Here is a 20,953-nt window from a genome sequence, read left to right as displayed (position 1 = left end):
GTTCACGGAGATCATTCTCAGAAGATCACTGGCTAAATTGGTCAGATTCTGCATAGAATCTGCGCAGAATGATCTCCGTGAACCCACACATTGACCTAGCTTCACATTTTTTCTAAGAACATTCTACTTTTTCAGGACTTGATTTAATTAATTTCAGATAATGTGTTGGTCTATTCCTTCTTAAGAGTTACTTGATAGGTTAAAAAAAAAAACATATGGAAGCATATGATGTCATTTTATTGCATTATTATGATGATGATGTGATGATAGTACAGCAGGGGGCACTAACCCTACAGTGTTGAATAGGTTTAATTAAAACGAAATGCTTTAAAGAAAAACATAGTAATAAATAAACACAGACAAAAACAGATGCAGTCTAAGAAATACACCTTTGTTTTAGTTCCTAATGTATCTTCAGAATGTCAAAATGGAGAGGAAAAGGCTATTCGTGTACTATTGAAATATGGGCTAGTAAGATGGCTTTGATGAGAGAAATAGCCTATTTTAAGCATGGCATAATCGTCTCTATGTTAAATACTGTACTTAATTTATAAGCTACTTTATTTTTATTAGCAAATATTATAATGCTAACACTTGTTCATTATTGCAAACTATGTCTCTGTTACCACATTCTCACCATATGTTACAAACCAAGGTGTTTCTGATTCATATCAGAGACTTCAAGAATGCAACGGGGTGTCGCAATTTGGCACTTTGAAAAGGAGTGAGCTGAAAATCCGCGCATTGTGATTGGTCCAGTCTCTTTGGGTCACACGATGTAGTAACCTTTCGTTGACCAATAGAAAGCACCTCCGGGCCGGGCTGTGATGGTTTGGATTTAGAAACGGTGAGTAGTTATCCTGCTTTGAACTGCAACCCATTTTAACTTTTATTTAAATTCCTATTATAAAATAAGATTCAGAACCCTCTTTGGGGGAGGCGGGCGAGACCGTATGGTTACTGTTAACTGCAAAGTTGATCTTTATTTGTTTAGATTCGCCCCCCGCTGCTTCTAGTTAAAGAAAACGCTTCAGGAAGTGTGTAACTCCTGTGACAAAGACTCCAGACTGTCGATGTGGTTCTAACTCGGAGAAGGGTGTGGAGTTTTCTAAAGTTGGGAACTGCCGATCTAGCCGGTTTAGGGTTGTTTGTAAACGGCTTTCAAGTTTCATGTGGGTTTAGCGTATTATTGTTTATTAAAAGACAAAAATATGCTTCTTTGCTTTTTAAAAATAATAAAGTAGACCGGCTTTATTACAGTTTACTTTACTTACCGTACCGTAGTTCTAGACAACCAGCCACAGCAGAAACATGTGTTTTTCTGCATTGGGTTATGTTAAGACACATTTGTTTTGTGTGTAATTATCTGAATATATATATATATATATATATATATATATATATATATATATATATATATAATATGAACAGCACAATTCTATGTTTGCCGCAAATGATAAATGCACATTATTTCTGTACGGGATTTTACATGTGTGTGTAGTTTTAACTCAGATTTGAATCAGCAGTAAGATTTATGTATGTATGTATGTATTTATTATGTTTACGGCCTGTATGCAGGTTCTGCAGAGGCTGCAAATGTCATATAAAGGTCAAGTTGATAAAACATATACATCACAATAACCTAGGTGCTGCTTTGTGTACTTTGCTGCTAGCCCCATTAATCATTAGGCACTTGTGCATACAATAAAATAAATTGCTCGCCTCATTATCTAGACGTCGTTTTGATAGTATAAAGGGGTGCATTGTCAAAGAGAAGCAGAGTGAGCAAAGACTTGTCCTGATGCTTCGTAATTGCATCTCTGCATTGGTGATGATACTGCTGTCTGTAGTGTCTGCCTATCTCAGACCTGAGAGTTTGTATATAACAGTTTTATCTGGTTGTGTCAATCAGATCTTTAGAAATTACTTTTGGTGCATATGCCATATAAGTGGTATTCCACGAATGGAGTAACATGCTTAGTTTTATCGGGTTGATGTTTCGTAATGTATAATGTTACAGCATCACTACATGTGTATATCACATGCTGTTTTATGGACCCAGGCTCTGTAGGTCCTTGAGAGACCCAGCCCTGCAACATCAGCATGGAAGATTCGCGGTCAACACAGTTCAGCTCCATGGAAGAAGAAATCGCTTACTGGAAGGGACAGGCGGAGAAATACAAGCAGAGGTAAGTGGAAGGATGCAGGATTAACAGAAGATTTCTGAAGTGTAACGGCAGTGTTGAGTGATGCCACTGCTTTTCATTTCAGAAGCTTTTGCATTGTGTTTTGCTGGTCTCAAATAGTGTGAAACAAATGTAATACCTTAATATAGACCCATAACAAGTGCAACCACAAGCAGTACAGTCTATCAGGGTTGTAATTGCCTTGACAGGTTAGGGGTTAAGAACTTAAAAACATTATACAACTGTTTAAATGTTAAACATCCGCACATGCAAAGGGTTTAATCGTCAGTAAATGTACGGCATTATATAATTGTCTACACATCTTCATGGATTTCAGTTTCAAACAAATGCAATGCAAGCAATTCTGTGAGAACAGGTGTTCAAAGTTTTAAGTAGTTAGAAGTTCTGCCCCACAAGATTTCTATGAGATATTGTTGGCACTCCAAAGCTTTCCTACATTGGCTAGCAGGGGACTCTTGGAGTGCTCTCTGGCATTGTACCCACACCTCAGCCCCCTCTCCTCTTCCCAGCTCGGAGGAATCGCAGGAGGAGCTCCAGGAATTCCAGCAGATGAGTCGGGATTACGAGGCGGAGCTGGAGACGGAGCTCAAACAGTACGAAGGCCGGAATCGGGAGCTGCTGTCGGAGAACAACCGGCTCCGCATGGAACTTGAGACCTTCAGGGTATTGTTTTGAGCTTCTTTAGATAAACTAGATTGGTGTGTTAGCGTGCTTGCAACATGATCCTTGCAAACTATGTGAGGTAATCCAATTGTGCTAATACTAATGACATTCTTTTAGTAAAGTTACTGAGAGCATCAGAATTCTGACTGAGATACACACTTGTAGAATATCCACACCTATATCGCTTTCCATGTGGCTGTTTCCTGGACTATCATTAAGAATTTGATAAAGCTTCTTGCTTCAGGTTTCTCCACTTTCTGAGCCAGTGCTAAGATCGCAGGCTGTAGCAAAAGGCTATAGTAAGGAGCATAACCCTGGAACTTGAAGAGATCACATGACATGTAACACTGAAAACACTGAGGCCAAAAGCATGTCAACTTGAACCTCCATCTGTGTCGTTGTGCCCTTCTGGGCAATCTTAAGGTGAAGAATAGTATTGGGGTTACTGTACAGAAATCTGAAGGCATATTTAAGGAATCTTGGTATCACAAAAGCTAAAACTGTGTTTGGTGGAATGTAACCAAACTGTCCACTAACATATATTTTATATGTTAGAATATACAGAATCCTAAACTATTGAGGACTATGGTAAACCAACACCAAGTAATTGTATTTTAGTGTAACCTGCAGGGAAATGATTCTGGGACACTGCTGTTAAGGACAGCTGCTTGTTGAGCTCTGATGGTTAAGAAGTGTAGTGTATTCTTCATGAGGGAAAGATGAGTGCAGTGGATTGACAGGAACTGAGCGGAGTGGAACTGGCCACACCATGTTAGTTAGGTCACTCTGAGAGTTGGCTGCAGAGGCGTTTAAACAATTTGTGATTCACTCCCATGAGTGATAGTCAGGGTTTAGAACAGAAACTCCATTGATAGTGAAGAGGCAGCTGATCTTGTTTGTAGTCTTTGTCTGGATATGAAAATGCTTGGTGGAGCAGAGCATTGCTTTTTGGCTGGTATGGTCTAATGAAGGCTAGGCTATATCTTATGAAGGGCATCGTTTTATTTCAAAGTAAAGTCATGGTGTAAAGACAATTACTGTAAAAATGGTGTATTAAAATCATGCGATTTTACTGTCTTTCCTGTAAATAATACAATGAATAAAGGAACAATTGTAATAAAATAGAGAGGAATAAGTATCATGTTAAAATTCATTACATGGTAAATGCATCCATTTCAAGGAGCAAAGAAGTAGGGAAAATACAATTATTTATTTTTTTGACATTGCTGTTCTTAAACCTCCAGGAAAAACTTGAAGCCCAGCATTCAGATGCGTACTTACGGATCTCGACACTAGAGGGCGACTTGACACAGACTACAGCCATCAAGGACCAGCTGCAGAAATACATTCGGGAACTGGAGCAGGCCAACGATGATTTGGAAAGAGCCAAGAGGTTAGCCTTTTTTAGATTCTGCTCTGTATAGAGGAGGACACATCAAAATATGACTGGGTGGCACTTGAAATTGACATTGTCATCTGGGTCCATGGTTTGACTCCAAGCATGGGACTAAACCTGCAAAGTGAGTTCTGTATGGACTTACCTTGCATCACAACTACAGACATCGCAGCTGAGCATCCGTCGCTGGACAAGTTAAATTTGCTTCTCTCTCCCTCCCTCAGGGCCACCATCATGTCTCTGGTTGACTTCGAGCAGCGCATGAACCATGTGATCGAGAGGAACGCCTTCCTGGAGAGTGAGCTGGACGAGAAGGAGACCCTGCAGGTTTCGGTGCAGCGGCTCAAAGACGAGGCCAGAGGTCAGCAGAGCGGGCAGGCAGGGCTGTCTAGATTGAACATGCACACCTTTTAGTTTGCTTAATATTTAAACTAATCGCAGATGTCGGCCCTTAAATTCATGCAGTACGCTGTTCACTTGCTGTGGTGATTTTTGAACAACAAGTTTTTTTTATTTCTAAATGAGGATCGCTGTTTAACTAATGTTAAGTAACTTCTTTCCAGACGTGCAGTTTTGCATGACCGTTGCACCACTTGCTGCTTTGTGAAATTTGGCACAGTCATAATAAGTGTCTTGGGTGTAAATGATACAGTTCTGTTTAAACATGAAAGCCCTGTGTGAGCTACCTGTGCTTATGTGCGTTTGTGCAGACCTGCGTCAGGAGCTTGTAGTGCAAGAGAAGCAGGAGCGGAGGCCGTCGCTCAGTCTGGGGAAGGACAAGGTGAAAATGGAGCCCCCACAGCGGCCCCCAGCAGCACTCCCCTGTCTTCCAACAAGCCCTGTGGGGCTCCGAGGCCCAGGAAGCACCTTCACCACACCCGCCTCCTGCCGGAGAGGTGAGAATATTAGTAAACATTTGCCTGTCAATAGGTTTTGGGGCCTACTAGCCTCCCAATGAGGGACAACTCATTTACACCAGAAATGCGTGTCGCATGAGTTTCTGGGTACAGTGTTAATTGTGCCCTGTCTGCTCTTCTCTGTGTGAAGGAGATGGCCATACTGGAACACCTCTGACCGCCTCAGCACGGATATCCGCTCTCAACATCGTGGGGGAGCTGCTTCGGAAAGTGGGGGTGAGAACTCGAAGCCGGACAGCCACTTGGTAATATTGCTGCTGTGTTGCCTGTTTTTACATGTTCTCTTTTTTCTTTTGTTTTAATTTTAGAATCTGGAGTCAAAGCTGGCTTCCTGTCGAGATTTTGTTTATGATCAGTCGCCAGGTCGGACTGCTCCTCCATCCATGGCTGGGGGGTTGAACGAAAACAGAACGAACCCTGCCGGCCTGCCACTGTTCGACAAAGGGTCAGTGTGCGTCCTGGAAACTGACTGCAGAACACTCATCTCACTGCGCTTTAATAAGAAGCCTTAAAACACTAAAACCTTATAACCCTTCGTCTTAAACAGTGCTCGTAATAAAGGTACCACTGACAAATTAATGTCATCATATGTCTCTTATAATAAACAACCTCCAACGTTTGTTCCTTTCTCTATTTGCAGGTTGGCAAAGCGGTTGGAGTTTGAACCGGGATCCCCGAGTGTCCAATCGCAGATGAGACAGTCGCCACAAGGAGTGGTCAAGATTTTACTGTGAATAGACCCTGCTCTGTGTTTTACTCCAGAGAACCCTGACTGCACACTGTTTGTTTTCCCACCTACCCCCTATTAGCATCTTTCCTAACATACCGATTCATGGCAGTTTAGTCTCAAGATGGCAATTTCTGCTGCTTGCTGTAAGATGATCCCAGTATCTGGAGAGATTTCACCCTGCTGCTTTTATAATGCAAGTGCTCAAATGTACTGGTTTGGAAATAGGATCAAACCACAGGGATGGAAATAAGATTCATATTGCACAGCAGTAGGAGCTATTCTAGTGTTTACTGTGAGGTGCTCAAACTGCTATGCAATGGAAGACATTCCCTGCTATTGTCACATTTGTTTAAGTGTCTCTAACTTTACAGAGAGTTTCACAGAAAAGTGTTTGCTTTTGGAAGATCGGTCATATATCAGTTAGGTACTTGTTTTACAATAGGCATACTTTTCCTTATATAGCAGTGGGAACCCCTAAAAGAAGTTTGGCTGTAGCTCAGGATTTAAGCACCACCTAACACACACACACACAGATTTTACAGCAAACAGCTGCAGAGCTGATATTTTTAAACATGAAATATGTGTTTTTTAAACCGTATGGGGCATGACTGCTTTAAAGGAGGATGTACAAGTTTTAAATGCGTGCATTTCTGAAATTTTATATTGAGTCTAAAGGAGGAAGCACTTTTCTTAAGCTTTTCCAGAAACTACAGTAGAAGCTGATTAAACTGTTGCATTACAGCCACTGTAGGTGGACTGGGTTTTTACACCACGTGATTTCTGTGAGCAGCTGTTTTTTCGCTGGCTTATTGAAAATGTTCAGGAGAAGTGTTGGATAGGAGCACAAGAATTTGAGTGAAAGCACATTATGAAACACTTTTTTTTTTGTAAATGCATGCAAAAGTCACTTGACACATAATATATGTTGGGGAAAATGTATATGTCGTAGAGCAATAACACTTTGTTGACACCCTGCATCACCGTGCCAGCATGGTTACCCTGTGTTGCGGGTCAGTCTCCAATGCTGACTAAATCCACTGAATTAATTAATTTCTGAATTAACCTGTTATTTTATGCTACTGTGAACCTAACATGAATTCTACTGTTCTGTTATTTCTCTGGTGTGGTAACCATTAGCCCTGCACGACTGCACATTCTAAAGAAAGCACAAACGCGTCCATTTTAAGATCACAAGATTGGCAGGGAGTTAGAACAGGTTTGCACTTTGTCACCCCTTTTTTGTTTTCTCATAGTTGCTATTGAAAGTTTTTTTAGGTAAGAATAATCTTAGTTTTTTTTAATGAGTAGTTCAGGAACCACGTTGGGAATGAAACAACGCATTTTTGTTAACGGCTGACTATGGTCTGAGTTTTATCAGTTCTATAAAATGAAAGTATAAGAAGTAACTCAGGTTTTCTTGTCCCTCGCCTATTGTTCTGCTTTCTCATCTCTCCACTACACAATGCAAATATAAAGTTGCAGTCTCTGTTCAGTTTTACACAAGCAAGAATTATTTTGTGTCATTTTTCTATTTAATTGTATAGTTTAACCTTCGGTCCAGTTTGCTTTCATTCCCTAATAAGGGATCTTAAAGCTTGTCACTTTTTTTTTTTTTATATAAACATATATCTTTTATTGTGGACCTCGAGAGGTTGGCTAGATTATGTTTTGTTGCACTGCTTCATTAGCTGTGCTCTCAAGCGGGACTATTCATATTCATCTTGGCATTGATTTTAACACTAATGTCTGTTGTCTAAAACTGGTCATGCTACATTGGTGTGGAGACTAAGTTATCATAATCCTGTTTGTGTACGTAGTGTGTATTTTAGCAGGCTTTCCACCACAAACCCCTCATTGTTTTCTATGTACTGTGTCGTGAATTGTACTTGAAGGCGCAGTATAATTTATTTGTGATCATTGTTGTGTGGTTACCTTGTTGGCAGGCAGGAGAATGTAACACTGGTACTTGTTTCCCCCCTCAAATGCAAAAAAAAAAACTAACACCCCTGACTGCTTACTTGAACAGTAGTTTTCCATCCAGAGCTCCAAACTGTGATAGACAGTAGCTAAGATGTTTGAATGTTTGATGCTTCTAGTTTTACCAGTATTCTTTTAGTGTTGGTGTATAAGATGTTTATGATAGTGTTTGGTTTGAACTCCTTCTCCATCCACCCCTGTGTCACTTTAGAATTAATATTCATTTCCCTGTATTGTTTTCTCTTTCTTGTCCTTGTTGCTATGGAAACACTGGTATAACATCGAGAGATTCTAATTTAAGTAGTATATATCTAGACTGGTTTGCTTTTGTGTTTTACCATTTTGAATGAATGTATTTTTATTTTCTAACCTTTATTAAAACCACTGTAACTGTTAGTCATTTCTGTCACAAGCACAAAGACTGAATAGCTCTTTTAATAGGATCAAAGTAGAAGGTAGAAACTTTAACTCATTATTTTTCTGAAAAAAAAATGGTATGTCATTTAACTTGCTGCATTGTGTCAACAACAATTGCTACGATTCATTGTTACAGGAAGAAGCAGGATTCCTTTTTTATTTATTTTTTATACCGTTTTGCTATTTTTTACTACAAGGTGTGCATTTCTGAAAAAAAGCAGAACATGTAGCTGCTCATATGTAGCAAGATCCCAGGGAGGTATCGACAGTCTCAGCCCCACTAAATATTAATGTTGAGGAGCACAAAATTATTGAGACAACTTTGTCCTCCTTGATGACTGGAATGGCTTTTGGCTCCACACAGAAACTTCTTTTGAGAATCCTGCTTTCAGAGTTCAAACAAATACAAAGAAATGAATCTAGCGAATGCAGATTTGGGGAATTGTTTGAATAGTCGTTGCAGGACTACATGCCACGCATTGTAAGCAAGCTCACAAACAGTTTGAGAATATGATATGCATTGACAACAAGGCAAACTGTCGCTATAGAGAATGAGTTTATACCATAATACCTTCATTGTAATATTTATAACACCTGCTGGTACCTGTGCTTGTTTTAAAGTGCAGACAGGAGCTGTGTGTTCTAGTCTGATCTGTTGCTGTTTTATTGCTTACTACTAAAACAGGTAAAAACTGTACTCTTAATTTGCTCTTAAATGAATACAGTTATGATGCAGCTCCACAGTGTGGTCCAAAGTCACTTGACCAGTTCATGAATATGCATGTGGAAAAAGTGTGCACCGTAGAGCAATGAAACTTAGCAGGTAGCAACAGTAGACAAAAATGAATGTTGTGCAGTTTCTTGGTGACCCCCTATTTGTTTCCACTCTTGCAGCAGCGGAAGACAGCAAATTCATTGCAATTCCAAGAGCTCTGTGGTGAACAACAGCATGAAGAATGATTTGCAGTGACTTGTCAGCTGTTTTGAAGCAAGCAGGTTGGCTATGCACGATATTCAGTGACATGCACCTACCGTCCATTTTATGGCACGATGTTGTACACTTAATCCCAGGCATATCCGTTAGCTGGTGAGATCAGAGGACTTTGGAAGCATCCAATAGGGTGGGAGATTGTGCTGTACAGAACTCCAGCTTAACACTGTGGCCTTTTCACAGTATCTGTAAAGGATTAGCATCTAATTGTGTCACATGGTTTCACTTTACATGGGTGAAAGAACAGTGACACACACCTGCAGTAAAGGTACTTGAAAAAACATGCTGTAGTAATATGCTGTAAATGCAATTCTAATAATTCCTAAAACACCTACACCAGGTGCATATAAGTGCATATATTGCTAACATACAGCTGCTAGCAAGGGAAATTTTCACAGCTGCTGCACCAATACAGTAGACTGATTCTAAATGTCAGGCTGCCTATCGCTGAACTAAACCCAAACTGTATGACAATGTGTGTTCTTTTGTCCAAAACATTACTGAGGTACTGTTTCATACAAAGGCACAGTTTGCAAACTTTTTTTTATATCTTAATATGTATATTAAAATCCTTCTTGTACATAAAAGTTTTGTCATGTGTAATCATTTGTGTTTCTAATCAACACGACCAGATTGGCATGTACCAGCCCTGTTTGTCAGACTGCTGAAAGTACTCCAGATTTGAGCCTACATTTCACTTTCATAGAAACTTGTACCCATGCAGGCTTAATGTCAGGACGTAATGTATATATGAGGCGGCACACAATTGGGTGGGACCGAAAGCTACCGGCACATTAAAAAGAAAAACACAACACTCATTTTTACATTCCTTGTGGTAACACAGTCTTTTATTTTTTTTAATATGTGCAAGTGCTTTCACAAATATAGATTTCAGTGTCTTGTAAACCATATAACAATACTATTAAGGGAAAAACAACAACAAAAAAGTTAATAATAATAATTATAATATATGTGGCATTTTAAAACAATTCTTGTGTAATATCCCTGGGGGGGGATGAAAGATATGCAATGGAAGGCACATTCAAACTGGAATCTGGTCTGTCATTGGTTACCTTGCACAGCTCCATACTTTAATGTTTTGAATTTACAAGACACTATTAATAAAAAAATAGGGCAGAATCAGATTTATTAATTTAAAAATTCTAGAATTAAAACATGTAGTTGTATTGGTGGGATTAGGTTGACAATTGTTTCGTTTTTTTTTTTTTTTTTAACTGTACATGTCTATTTATATACAGTATGCGTGCTTTGGAATCCAAGTTAAGTTGAATCACTTTTGTGTTATAACTAATTCAGCTCTGGGCTGATGATCAGTGGCAAATAAAACACATTGTAAAATGGACACACTTTACTGGGATATAAGCTGAGAAGTTTACTTCTCAGGGAAGTATACAGAATCTAAATTTGTGAGTGTGTGTGGACAGTTTAGTACCAGCAGGTGGCACTATAACCTAACCCACCAGTGTGATTGCATTACCTGGATTTACAGGTAATCACAAGACCAACTACAGAATTTCAAAACAGGCAGTGAATTGTTTATATTCTTGCACCCTCAGCCCAAATAAACTATTGGAATAAAATCCCCTCTAAATTTGCAGCGTTGAGTCACGTGGTAAATGTAATGTACCAGTATGTAAAACCAACACATATACTCTACTTTTTAATACACACACATATATAATTCACTAACAATGGACTATTATATTTCATGTCATATTGTAGACTTTAGTTATCATTTGAAACAGGTACATAAAGTGACAGGTAGAAGTGGAATGAAATTTGACCTGTCATTTTGTTAACCTGTGCTTTAAGTATATCTATTTAATTTGGGTTGGTATGCATGGTCAAGTCATTGTTATATGTGATCTGAAGCTTTAAACTAATTTAAGCACAGTTTTAAATGGCATCAAACTTGCAAAGCAGTCTCGTTGCTGCCACACGGTGTTTGGAACAGCGTATTGCGCTTCGTTTTCAGTGCTGGTGTGGTAGTACAGTAGCTGGTACAGTAAGTAAAGTTTGATAGTAGCGTTTGTCGTGGTGATTCATTTAGTTGTGTGTTCATTCGCTGGCTTTTGTCCCGTTGAAATCTCTGTCATGCCCGTCAGCCTCCTCGTCTGAACCGCCCGCTTCAATGACTCCGCGTCGGCCACCTCCGCCGCCTCCTCGACGCGGAGCGCTGAAGGAGACCTCGTTCCCTCGCCTGGAGCAACGACAGCACAGTCACAATAGTGATAACCATAACCATGAAAAAACAACAACTGATGCCACTTTTGTTTGTACAAAAACTGTTTCTTGATGATGGGTTTTAATCCAAACTGGATCACATATTTAATTTTATTTATTTATTTTTTTTTCTATTAAGCCCTTGGCGGATAGTACACAGCACAAAAGTCGCACTCACAATAAGAAATCTGTGCATGGGAGAGTGCCATTGTCATCTCTATTTTCATAAACGATTTTTTTGCAAAAAGGCTGCACACTTTTGGATGATTTGGTAAAGTTATATATATATATATATATATATATATAGAGAGAGAGAGAGAGAGAGAGAGAGAGAGAGAGAGAGAGAGAGAGAGAGAGTAATAATAAGGGTTAGTGATCAGCTGTTATTACTAAAACCAAGATTTAATTTGAAACCATGCACCTCTATCCTTATAGTGACTTTTAAAAAGTATTATTTAATGCTGAGACTGCACATGCCACCCCAGTCGTTATTTGTTTTCTATAACAATATTGGCACCATAATTGGATACAGAATAAGTAAATACATCCATACAATGAAAGCATGTTCTGCTTATTAGGAAGCCCATGTCAAAGAGGTAATGAATGACAAAGCAGATTAATTGAGCACTCAAACTCATTTGATTCCATGTGAAAATGAGTTAACTTTGGAATGGTCTCCAAGTGTACAGAGACCCACAGACAAGGCTGCGTGGGGTGGGGGTAGAGGTAGACAGCACAGTCAGAGAGAGAGAGAAATAGAGAGCTGGCGATGGGTAAAAGCAGCTGTTACATAGCTTAACGCTTCTGTACCTGTCAAGTCACTGCGAGATGTCCTGAGTGCCTCTGCAACAAAGACAGAGCAGTCATGCCATGTTGATCTCGTCAGATCGCAGAAGCTAAGCAAGGTCAGGCCTGGTCAGCACTGGATGGGACCAGAGCTCAACCAATGCCTGTTTTTTAATTGGGGGCAAACATCCCACTGCATTGTCCTAGGTGTTAAAGTTGGGGGAAAGAGTCCACTACAATGGCAAATTAAATACGTTTTTATCTGCCCTGGTGGTACATCTGAGCCGACTGTTTTATGTTTAAATATCTTCAGGTAAAAGAGGCCATAAACTTTAGATAAGGCGAAGACAAAACCGAACAAATGGGCCCAGGTATCTAGAACTAGGCTTCCTAGTCAGTGTTATCTGGTGCTTTGTAATTATAGTATAGTGCATTTTCTGCAAGGTTTGCCATTAGCTGCACTGTTTCAGTCAGACTACACAGCTGTTTGTATGGAGGGGCTTACCTGAGCTTGTTCTTCAGGGCTGCGACCTCGCGGCTCATGGCCTCGCTGGACTCTGTGGCCTCGTCAAGCTCGCGCTGCAGCTTCCTGCGGGCAGCGGTGATGCGCTGGGCCTCCTCCTCAGACTCCTCCAGCTGCCTCTTGAGCTGCTTCACCCGCGCGTTTGCCTTCTCCGCCTGGGGGAGAGGAGTCAGAGTTGTGAGCGACTAAACACATTGCAGCCAAACCATTGTATATTAAACACATCTTCTGTATTCTGTGGAAAATGTCTCCAGTACTGTGGTAGGTATTATAATTCTGTACCTGGTCTTTGTACTGCTCGGCCTGTTTCCTCTCATCCTCCACCTGCATCAACATATCCTTCAGCTTCTTCTCCTTCTGTCTAAGCCCCTTGACGGATGCCTGTTTCTCCCTGCAGACACAAAGAGGGAGGGAGACACATTGAGAGACAGAAAGGGGGAACAGAGGCAGTGAAAGCGGGATCTTGAGGAGGGAGAGTTAGACAGAGAGAAGAAAGACAGATGTATAAAAGGGAGGGGAGGAACGGGCAGTGGACCTGGCTTCCTGCTCCAGCTGCTCCTCCAGCCCTTGGACCTTGGCCTCCAGTGAGGTGATAGAGGTCTTGAATTTGGACTTGATGGCTCCCTCCATCTCCTGCAGCTTGGCCTTGAGCTCCTTATTCTGCCGCTCAAGCTGCTGCCGGGCACTCTCGTTCTTCTGGGAGGTGCTGCGCTCCGATGCCAACTCGTTGTTCAGCTGTTCCGTCTGGGATGGGGGGGGGGGGGTTGAAGAGAGGAGTGACTACCCACAGAAGCAACCGCAGAAATCACCTGGCTATAGACATCGTAAAAACACACTTCCCTTTTTCATAATTTTATAATTAGGCTTCCCTACAGACTGACAGACTGTAGCCCCTGACTTTTAAATTTGAATTCCCTCCAACCTGCTAACCTGCCCCTCTCCTTTCCCTAGCTCCATCCAATGGTTCTCCTCTTACCTGCTGCATTGCTTTCTTCAGCCTGTCATTGAGCATCTCCATGCTGCTCTGTTCCTCCTCCAGCTCCTCCTCCAGGGCAGAGATCTTGGCCTCTAGACGCCGCTTTTCGTCCACTATTGCTGACCTACAGAAGACACATAGTGGACTCTGGTGAGATACACAGCAGAGGTAGCACATGCTCAGCAATACTAGGTGAAAGACATTACACCCCACCCCTCTTGTTTCTCCCCTCACTCACTTTCCAGATGTGTTGCTGGACAGTTCGTCGGCTAACTCATCCCTCTCAGCCTCTGCCTGTTTCCGAGCACGCTCTGCTGCTGCCAGATCCTGCACACACGCACACAAACATAAACCCAAGCAGATGAAGCATTAGGTAAACAGCTTGAGGAATTATTACATTTACTGATTAGCTTAGACAGTGTCATTGGTAGGGGCTCAGTACCTCCTGCAGCTGCATCAGCTCTGCCTCCAAACTCTTTGCTTTCTTCTCGCTCTCCTTGGCGGTGGCCAACACTTCCTCCCGGGCGTTGCACGCGTCCTCAAGCTCCCGCTGGAAGTCTTTCACCTGGCCCTGTGGGCGGGATTCGCAAACAAGTTCAAGACATATGTTCTTTTGCACATTAACGTCAATATGTTTTTATCAGTGATTCCCTGAACTGTTGCACAGAACTGCAAAGATGCTGGTGTGCTCACCTGGATCTTGCGGAGCTGTTTGATGGCTTCATCTCGTCCCTTGGTGACGGCTTCCAGCTGCCCTTCCATTTCCTTGAGATCTCCTTCCAGCTTCTTCTTGGCGGTGCCCACCAGGACTCGCTGCTTACGCTCGTCCTCCAGCTCTGTCTCAAGTTCACGCACCTAAAGGTGGAGGCGGGAGAGGCGTAAGCACCCACCGAAATCTCCCGCACTTTGGTATTCATCAAAACTGGTCACGTTTTTTCCATTTGTCAGGTGTACTGATAAATGACTTCTAATAAGGGACTGATCATTTTATAGTGATAAGAATGACTAAATGATGTGTGTTTCTTGACAGGTTCTCCAGCAAGTGTTTGTGTGAGCACATTTTGTGTGCCTCGGGTCCTGTGTGTTTTAGTGTGTGCTGGTACCTGTTTTCCCAGCTGCCTCCTCTTCTCCTCGCTCTGCTCGTCACGCCCCTGCAGGTCCCTCTCAAACTGGGCCTTGAGTGCCTGCATGTTGACCTCCAGTCGGAGCTTGGCGTCCTCGGTGGCCTGCAACTCATCCTCCAGCTCCTCCAGCTGGGTCTTCATCTCCTCCACCTGCGTCTCCAGAGCGCGCTTCGACTTCTCCATCTCGTGGACCTGGGGAGGGACAGAAGGAGAGGCAGTGTGAGTGACTGAGCGAGCATCAACACCAAAATAAACTGGTACCAATTAAATAAGTCATGGTTGCACTCACGCTCTTGCCAACGTCATCCTTGGAGCTGACCAGATCTTCCATCTCAGTGCGGAGCTGCTTATTGATCCTCTCAAGCTCCTCGCGGGAGACTTGGGCCTCATCCAGTGCCCGGGCCAGGGACAGAGCTCGTGTCTCCTTCTCGCGGGCCTCCGCCTCAGCACGGTCCCGTTCATCTGCATACTTGTTGGAGATGCACTTTTCTTCCGCCAGCATCTGAGGAGAGAAGTGTGTGAGAGGGTTGTGAGGGGAGGAGAGGAGAAGTGTAGAACTAGAGATATTCATCTCAAAGCATTAGTGAGAGAGATAGAGAAAGAAGCAGTTGGGAAAAATGCTTGAGAAAGAAAAGCGTTAGACTAACCTGGTCAAACTTCTTCTGCTTCTTCTCCAGATTGGAGACCAGCTGTCTCTGGTTGTCTAGATCCACAATCAGGTCTTCCAGCTCTTGCTGCACGCGGTTCTTGGTCTTCTCCAGCTTGTCATAGGCTGAGGCCTTCTCCTCGAACTGTGTGTTTGCTGCCTCCAGGTCACGCTGCAAGCGTTTCTTCCCCTCTTCCAGCAGCTCCACAGAGCTCACAAACTCTTCTAGCTTCTTCTTTGAATCTGATAGCTGGGGAAAAGACCGGAGGAGGGGGGCAAAGAGGATCAGGCATGAGTCCATAACAAAACTATATGGTAACAGAGAATAGTCCCCCTCCCCAATTGAGTGAGTTAGGAAGAATAATCCAATCATTCATTCATTTCCTAACCCTCTAACTGGGATGGACTCTTCAGTTTATACCTTTATTCATTTAACAATAGTTTGTTGTGATCACCCTCCCTTAACACTGCAGTGACGCTTCTAAACGGCATGCTGTGTGGGATGTGCCCAAGATTTTCCTCTTCAGGGTTCCTCTCTCAACCATGTGGCTCCTATCAAACCCCTTCCTGACCCTCCTGGACTCTGCTGACCTGTATGTTGAGTGTGGAGATGTTCCTCTCCACGTTTCGCTTGGCCTCGACCTCTTCATCCAGCTGCTCCTGCAGTGTGTTTCGCTCTTCCTCCACCTGTCTCATCCGGGTGGTCACGTTCAGCTTCATACGAGTCTCCTCTGACAGCAGTTCCTAACATCAGTACAGTAAATATTTAATATCGTATGGTAACGGTTAATATCAAAAGATAATGGTTAATATCACAAGGTAATGATTAATATCGTAAGGTACAGGTTAATATTGTAAGGTATAGGTTTATGATTCAAGGTATGCTATCATAACATATGCAGTAAGACTAAAAGAATGCATGATAAACCTTAGTTTGCTTTAGTATAACAGATCAGATATTAGAGGTAGACACACAGATAAACAGACAGATGTTTATACCTGTGTGTCCTGGAGCTGGGAGCTTAGACTGGACACATCCTTGTTCAGTTTGATGGTTTTCCCCTCAGCCTCGTTTAGGAGATTGGTTACGCTGTCCAGCTCATTCTGTAGAGAGAAAGAAGAATTCCCACTTATACACACATACAGCATTCCTTATATACCAGATTCTGTAGACTAAGAGATACATACCGACAGTTTGGAAACACGCTCTCCCAGCTCTGCTTTCTGTTTCTCCCCATCGTTGTATTTGGCCTGCAGGTCGGTCAGCTGCCCTTCCAGCTTCTTCCTCTTGTGTTCTACCTCCTGCTTGGCCTGAGACAGTGAGCTCACATCCCTGGCCAACTCGCCATTCTCCTTCTCCAGAGCCTGCTTCGCCTTGTCCAGGTTAGCCTTCACCTGCAGGTCAGGGATATGACAATACATATGAGCGAGAGGGACCCAGTATCTGGAGATTTGTAGCTCCCTCAAACTCTTCCCCACAAGTACTTCATCTGTTCTTATCAAACCAGCACTGCTTAGGTCAGTCGAACCCTGAGCCTCTTCCATTCCCTCACCTTCCCAGCGATTTTCAGAATGGCTCTATTCCTCCCCATGACTGTTACACTCGTTGACTCATACCAGTTTGTATGTTACCTTTTCCCAATTCACGGTACTCATTTAGTCTGCCCTACCCATTTTAGTGTTGCCCAATCCCTCTACTCTGTACCCGTTTGGTATGGCCCATTCCCCCCAGCCAATTACCCGCTTGGACTGCTCCAGCTGTTCAGTGAGCTCCTCCACAGCCTGTGTTTGTTTCTGTCGCATTTCCTGCATTTGTGCCTCGTGGCTGCGGCTCTCCTCCTCCAGAGCCCTCTTCAGGATTGTCACTTCCTGCTCACGCTTTGTCCTGCGAGACACACACACAGCACAGCTCAGGCTCCAGTACAACTACAGTTTTTGTAAACTCGCCAATGATGTAATTAATCAATTCCAGGTAAATGTAAATGTGGTAAAGTTTGAATTTAGAATAATGATCTGGCGAGATGTTATGTTTTAAGTACTGGCACTCAAGTTGAGAATGAGAGCTTCCCCACTCTGCAAGTGCAGCTCAGTCCTCAATCTTGACCTGACCTGGACCCCCCCACCCCCCTCCTTATTGTGCCTCTCTCAGCCAGAGAATGCAAATTGAGCTGAATTGTATGGTGATTTTATGGTGTGGATAATTGTCCACTGGGGGCTAGGTTGCTACCATATTTTTATTTTAAACACTGATGAATCAGGCCAGGAAATATCTTTACCGGAGCTCCTGCTGCGTAGCTGTGCTGTCCAGGGTATCCTCCAGCTCACTCTTGAGTGCCTCCAGCTCCTCCCCCAGGTCCCGCTTGTATTTCTCAGCCTTGTTGCGAGCGGCACGCTCCGAGTCCAGGTCCTCCTGCAGGTCTGAGATGTGCCCCTCCAGCTCCCGGATCTTCTTCAGTGCATTGTTCTTCTGAGCTGTCTCATCCTCCAGCCTGGGAGACACAGCGTACAGATTAGAAACACACAAATTCACACTGTTTACATGGATTTCACAATTCCCATTAAATTTGCCCATTGTAGTGTATGTAGTTTCCAGTGAAAATTCTGATTTCTGAAACAACAGTGTAAATATACATATTTGTATTACTTAAAAATAAATACAGCAAACGTTTTTCTTATTTTTGCACTACCTGTTACACTAGATTCAGGAACCTGGCAGCCAATTTAGTTTGTGTCTGGTAAATGATTGAACACACTTCATAGAGCTGCACGATGTCTTTAAAAGACGAAAAAGACACCAGCTGCACAAGTACAAGAAGGGGACATTTCAGCCCTAATCATAGGCCAGATAAAAAATTGCCCAGGTTGACCAAATAAATCAAATTGCCTAATTCCTTTTGATTTTGATGTTATTATGGCTAATTTATGGCCAATTTTAGAACATCTATGGACCAAATTTTGTTTAAACTGATTGCGGTCATCATGTTTTTTCCATACCGCCCCAGGGCATTCTGCAGCTCCTCCTCTTTCTTGGCCAACTGTGCCTTCAGCTCGGCGATCTGAGCCTGGAGGTCGGCAATCTGCTCTTGGAGATCGTTCGACTCTGCTTCCAGCTTCCGCTTCCCCTTGTCCAGCTCCTGACGAGCCTTCTCCTCCTTCTTGAGACGCACTGTAGGAGAAACGAGGAGCTACCTTGAGGCTTTCAGTCGCCGGCTGGATACCATATTAACCACTTGTAAGATTACAGGAAAGGAGGCGCAGGCAATGGAGACAAGCCGTTACCTTCGAGCTCGGAGATCATGGACTCGTGTTTGTTCTTCAGCTTGGTCAGGTTCTTGGATTTCTCTTCCTCTTCTGCCATGTTTGTGCTTAAGTCCCCAATTCTCTCCTCCAACAGCTTCTTCTCCTGAAGTCATCAATGAACAAGGAAGATATCTGTCACACTGAAAGTTTGTCTACTTGACTTATTTATTTCGTTTTTTATAATTTTGACATAGAATTCTGATTGAACGTTTTGAAGTTATGGATAATATACATACACATGGCAAGGACTTAGGGTGCAAAAGTCTTGCTCCTAAGTTTTGGGGTTGGAACCATGATCATGTGGCTCCCATTACCTGTAGAATGGTTACCTCGGTGCTCCCTCACACACACAGGCATCACACACACCTTCTGCAGCTTGTTGTTCTGGTCATCCATGATCAGGACTTCATCCTCCAGTTTCTTGATCTTGCCCTCGGCCGTCACCTTCTCCAGCTGCAGCTTCTGACGGGCGTCCTCCTCCTCTTCCAGCTGCTCCTCCAGCTCCTAAAAAGAGACATCATCAGGGTCTCAGTAAGGGGGACATTGGTCAGCACCAGGGTTACGTTTTAAAGAGTGATAACTTTAGGGTTAGCAACAGTGTTAGGTAATCAGTCAAGCAAGAGGACTCAAGTATTAGGACTCCTTTATTAGGGTTGGGGATACATTTAGGTTTACGTGTAAAGTCAAGGTTATTTATTTTTTCATGTATTAAGCCAGGATAGGACTGTAGAGATGTTACATCGTATTTACATAAAAAAAGACACAGGAGTCTCGGTCGACACAGGATATTATAAAAGCAGGTTTAAGCTCTAAGGGTTAACATGAAGGGAAGGATCAAGTCTGAACATTTAGCCAGGGTGTGGGTCAAACTCAGAATTGCAGGTCTCCATTTGGAATCTGTACAATACAAAGAGAGTCTGTGACTTCAGCCCATGCAGAAATACCACGCAGATAAAAAGTCTCAGTGGCGGGCAACTGCACAGGGATCCATGCACTCTAGGGACCCTAGAGGGGTCCAAAAGTTTCCTTCACATTTATATTTGCAGATGTTCTTCATATTCATATAATTGTAGCTACCAGTGCCAGTAATTACGTTTTTATTCTCCATCGTTTCATCAGGTAATGCTATTGTCTTAATTACGTTTTTATAAAAATGGTTGAATTAAAAAAAAATTAAATTTTTTTTCCTTCTCTCGTAACTGTCTTTGCATGCAGGCTTTGCATGGAGGCACTGTTTTATGTTTCGTTGGCGTCTCTTTTTCAAACTATGTGACCACTTGTATTTTAGCCTAGTGGTCTCTCTGCAAAACAGTTTCCTACTGTCTTCATGGAAGGTTTTGAGATACTGTTCGCAGTCTTTTGCAGTTATATTCTGTGTGCATGATTCATCCTGTAGTTTAGGGGGAAGCTGTTTATGGGGGCTGCTGGGTACAAAAATAAAAACAATTAACATGCCTGTATTACTGATTGGAAAAAAAATAATTCTGTGCAAGAATTTCTGTGAATTTCTGCAAAATACAGGAGGAACTGGTGATTAAATTTGTTAGCTTGTGATTAAAAAGAGTGCAGTACTGGAAGTAAAGATGCATGCAAAATTCAGGTAGATGAGTACAAAAAGCTTCTTGTTACATATAGTCGTAGACTGTTTCATACACGCTAACATTCTAAGAATAAAATATTATTAAATATTGAACACTTGACTTGGCATGTTTTATGTTTATAAAAGTATTACATAAAGGTCAGGGCACACAATAAGGTCCTGCACCGGAGCCCATCTTTCTCTTCCTCCGCCAGTGCAAAGCCTACCTGCATCTGCTGCTGCATCTTCTTCTTCTCTCCCTGCAGCACCACGTTGCGTTCCTCCTCCTCCTCAATACGAGCCTCCATCTCATGCAGGATCTCCTCCAGCTCCTGTTTCTTGGCGGACAATCGAATCCGCATCTCCTCTGCCTCTGCGTACAGTTCTGTCTCTGCCTGCAGCTGCTCCTGGAGGAGATTCTTCTCCTCTACCAGCTACGGGGGAATGAGAGAGACACACAGGATCAGAGAGAGGCCT

General features: G+C 42.6%; 2 protein-coding genes across 5 annotated transcripts in view; one reads left to right on the top strand and one right to left on the bottom strand.

Annotated features, from left to right (window-relative positions):
- Positions 1–700: 700 nt before the first annotated feature.
- LOC117431102 (nuclear distribution protein nudE homolog 1-A-like) lies at positions 701–9,885 on the top strand. Of its 2 annotated transcripts, none has more exons than XM_058995850.1 (9): positions 701–847; positions 2,063–2,189; positions 2,717–2,870; positions 4,115–4,263; positions 4,491–4,627; positions 4,977–5,162; positions 5,314–5,399; positions 5,492–5,628; positions 5,824–9,885. In XM_058995850.1, exons 2-9 carry the CDS (start codon positions 2,104–2,106, stop codon positions 5,915–5,917), a joined length of 1,029 nt encoding a protein of 342 aa, XP_058851833.1. In that variant the 5' UTR covers positions 701–847; positions 2,063–2,103; the 3' UTR covers positions 5,918–9,885. The 2 variants fall into 2 exon arrangements, with proteins under 2 accessions (XP_058851833.1, XP_058851834.1); XM_058995851.1 differs by lacking the exon at positions 701–847 and adding an exon at positions 1,004–1,172.
- Positions 9,886–10,116: 231 nt separating this feature from the next.
- LOC117431454 (myosin-11-like) overlaps positions 10,117–20,953 on the bottom strand; it is a 32,601-nt gene continuing 21,764 nt past the window's right edge. For 2 of the 3 annotated variants that reach the window (XM_034052366.3, XM_034052367.3), the window contains 20 exons: positions 20,704–20,910; positions 19,264–19,401; positions 18,877–19,000; positions 18,592–18,763; positions 17,874–18,086; positions 17,338–17,482; positions 16,786–16,992; positions 16,597–16,701; positions 16,189–16,341; positions 15,599–15,847; positions 15,241–15,453; positions 14,931–15,143; positions 14,521–14,682; positions 14,270–14,398; positions 14,066–14,154; positions 13,828–13,951; positions 13,387–13,595; positions 13,134–13,242; positions 12,834–13,006; positions 10,117–11,519 (listed from right to left, as the gene is read on the bottom strand). In XM_034052366.3, the coding sequence (XP_033908257.3) occupies positions 11,378–11,519; positions 12,834–13,006; positions 13,134–13,242; positions 13,387–13,595; positions 13,828–13,951; positions 14,066–14,154; positions 14,270–14,398; positions 14,521–14,682; positions 14,931–15,143; positions 15,241–15,453; positions 15,599–15,847; positions 16,189–16,341; positions 16,597–16,701; positions 16,786–16,992; positions 17,338–17,482; positions 17,874–18,086; positions 18,592–18,763; positions 18,877–19,000; positions 19,264–19,401; positions 20,704–20,910 (3,276 nt within the window). In that variant the 3' untranslated portion in view covers positions 10,117–11,377. Of the gene's footprint in view, positions 11,520–12,352; positions 12,386–12,833; positions 13,007–13,133; positions 13,243–13,386; positions 13,596–13,827; positions 13,952–14,065; positions 14,155–14,269; positions 14,399–14,520; positions 14,683–14,930; positions 15,144–15,240; positions 15,454–15,598; positions 15,848–16,188; positions 16,342–16,596; positions 16,702–16,785; positions 16,993–17,337; positions 17,483–17,873; positions 18,087–18,591; positions 18,764–18,876; positions 19,001–19,263; positions 19,402–20,703; positions 20,911–20,953 lie in introns of all 3 variants that reach the window. The other variant, XM_034052368.3, reaches the window with a different exon arrangement.

The sequence above is a fragment of the Acipenser ruthenus genome, chromosome 22, assembly GCF_902713425.1.
Source record: "Acipenser ruthenus chromosome 22, fAciRut3.2 maternal haplotype, whole genome shotgun sequence".
Classification (NCBI taxonomy): Eukaryota; Metazoa; Chordata; class Actinopteri; order Acipenseriformes; family Acipenseridae; genus Acipenser; species Acipenser ruthenus.
This window is presented reverse-complemented; position numbering and strand designations above follow the sequence as displayed.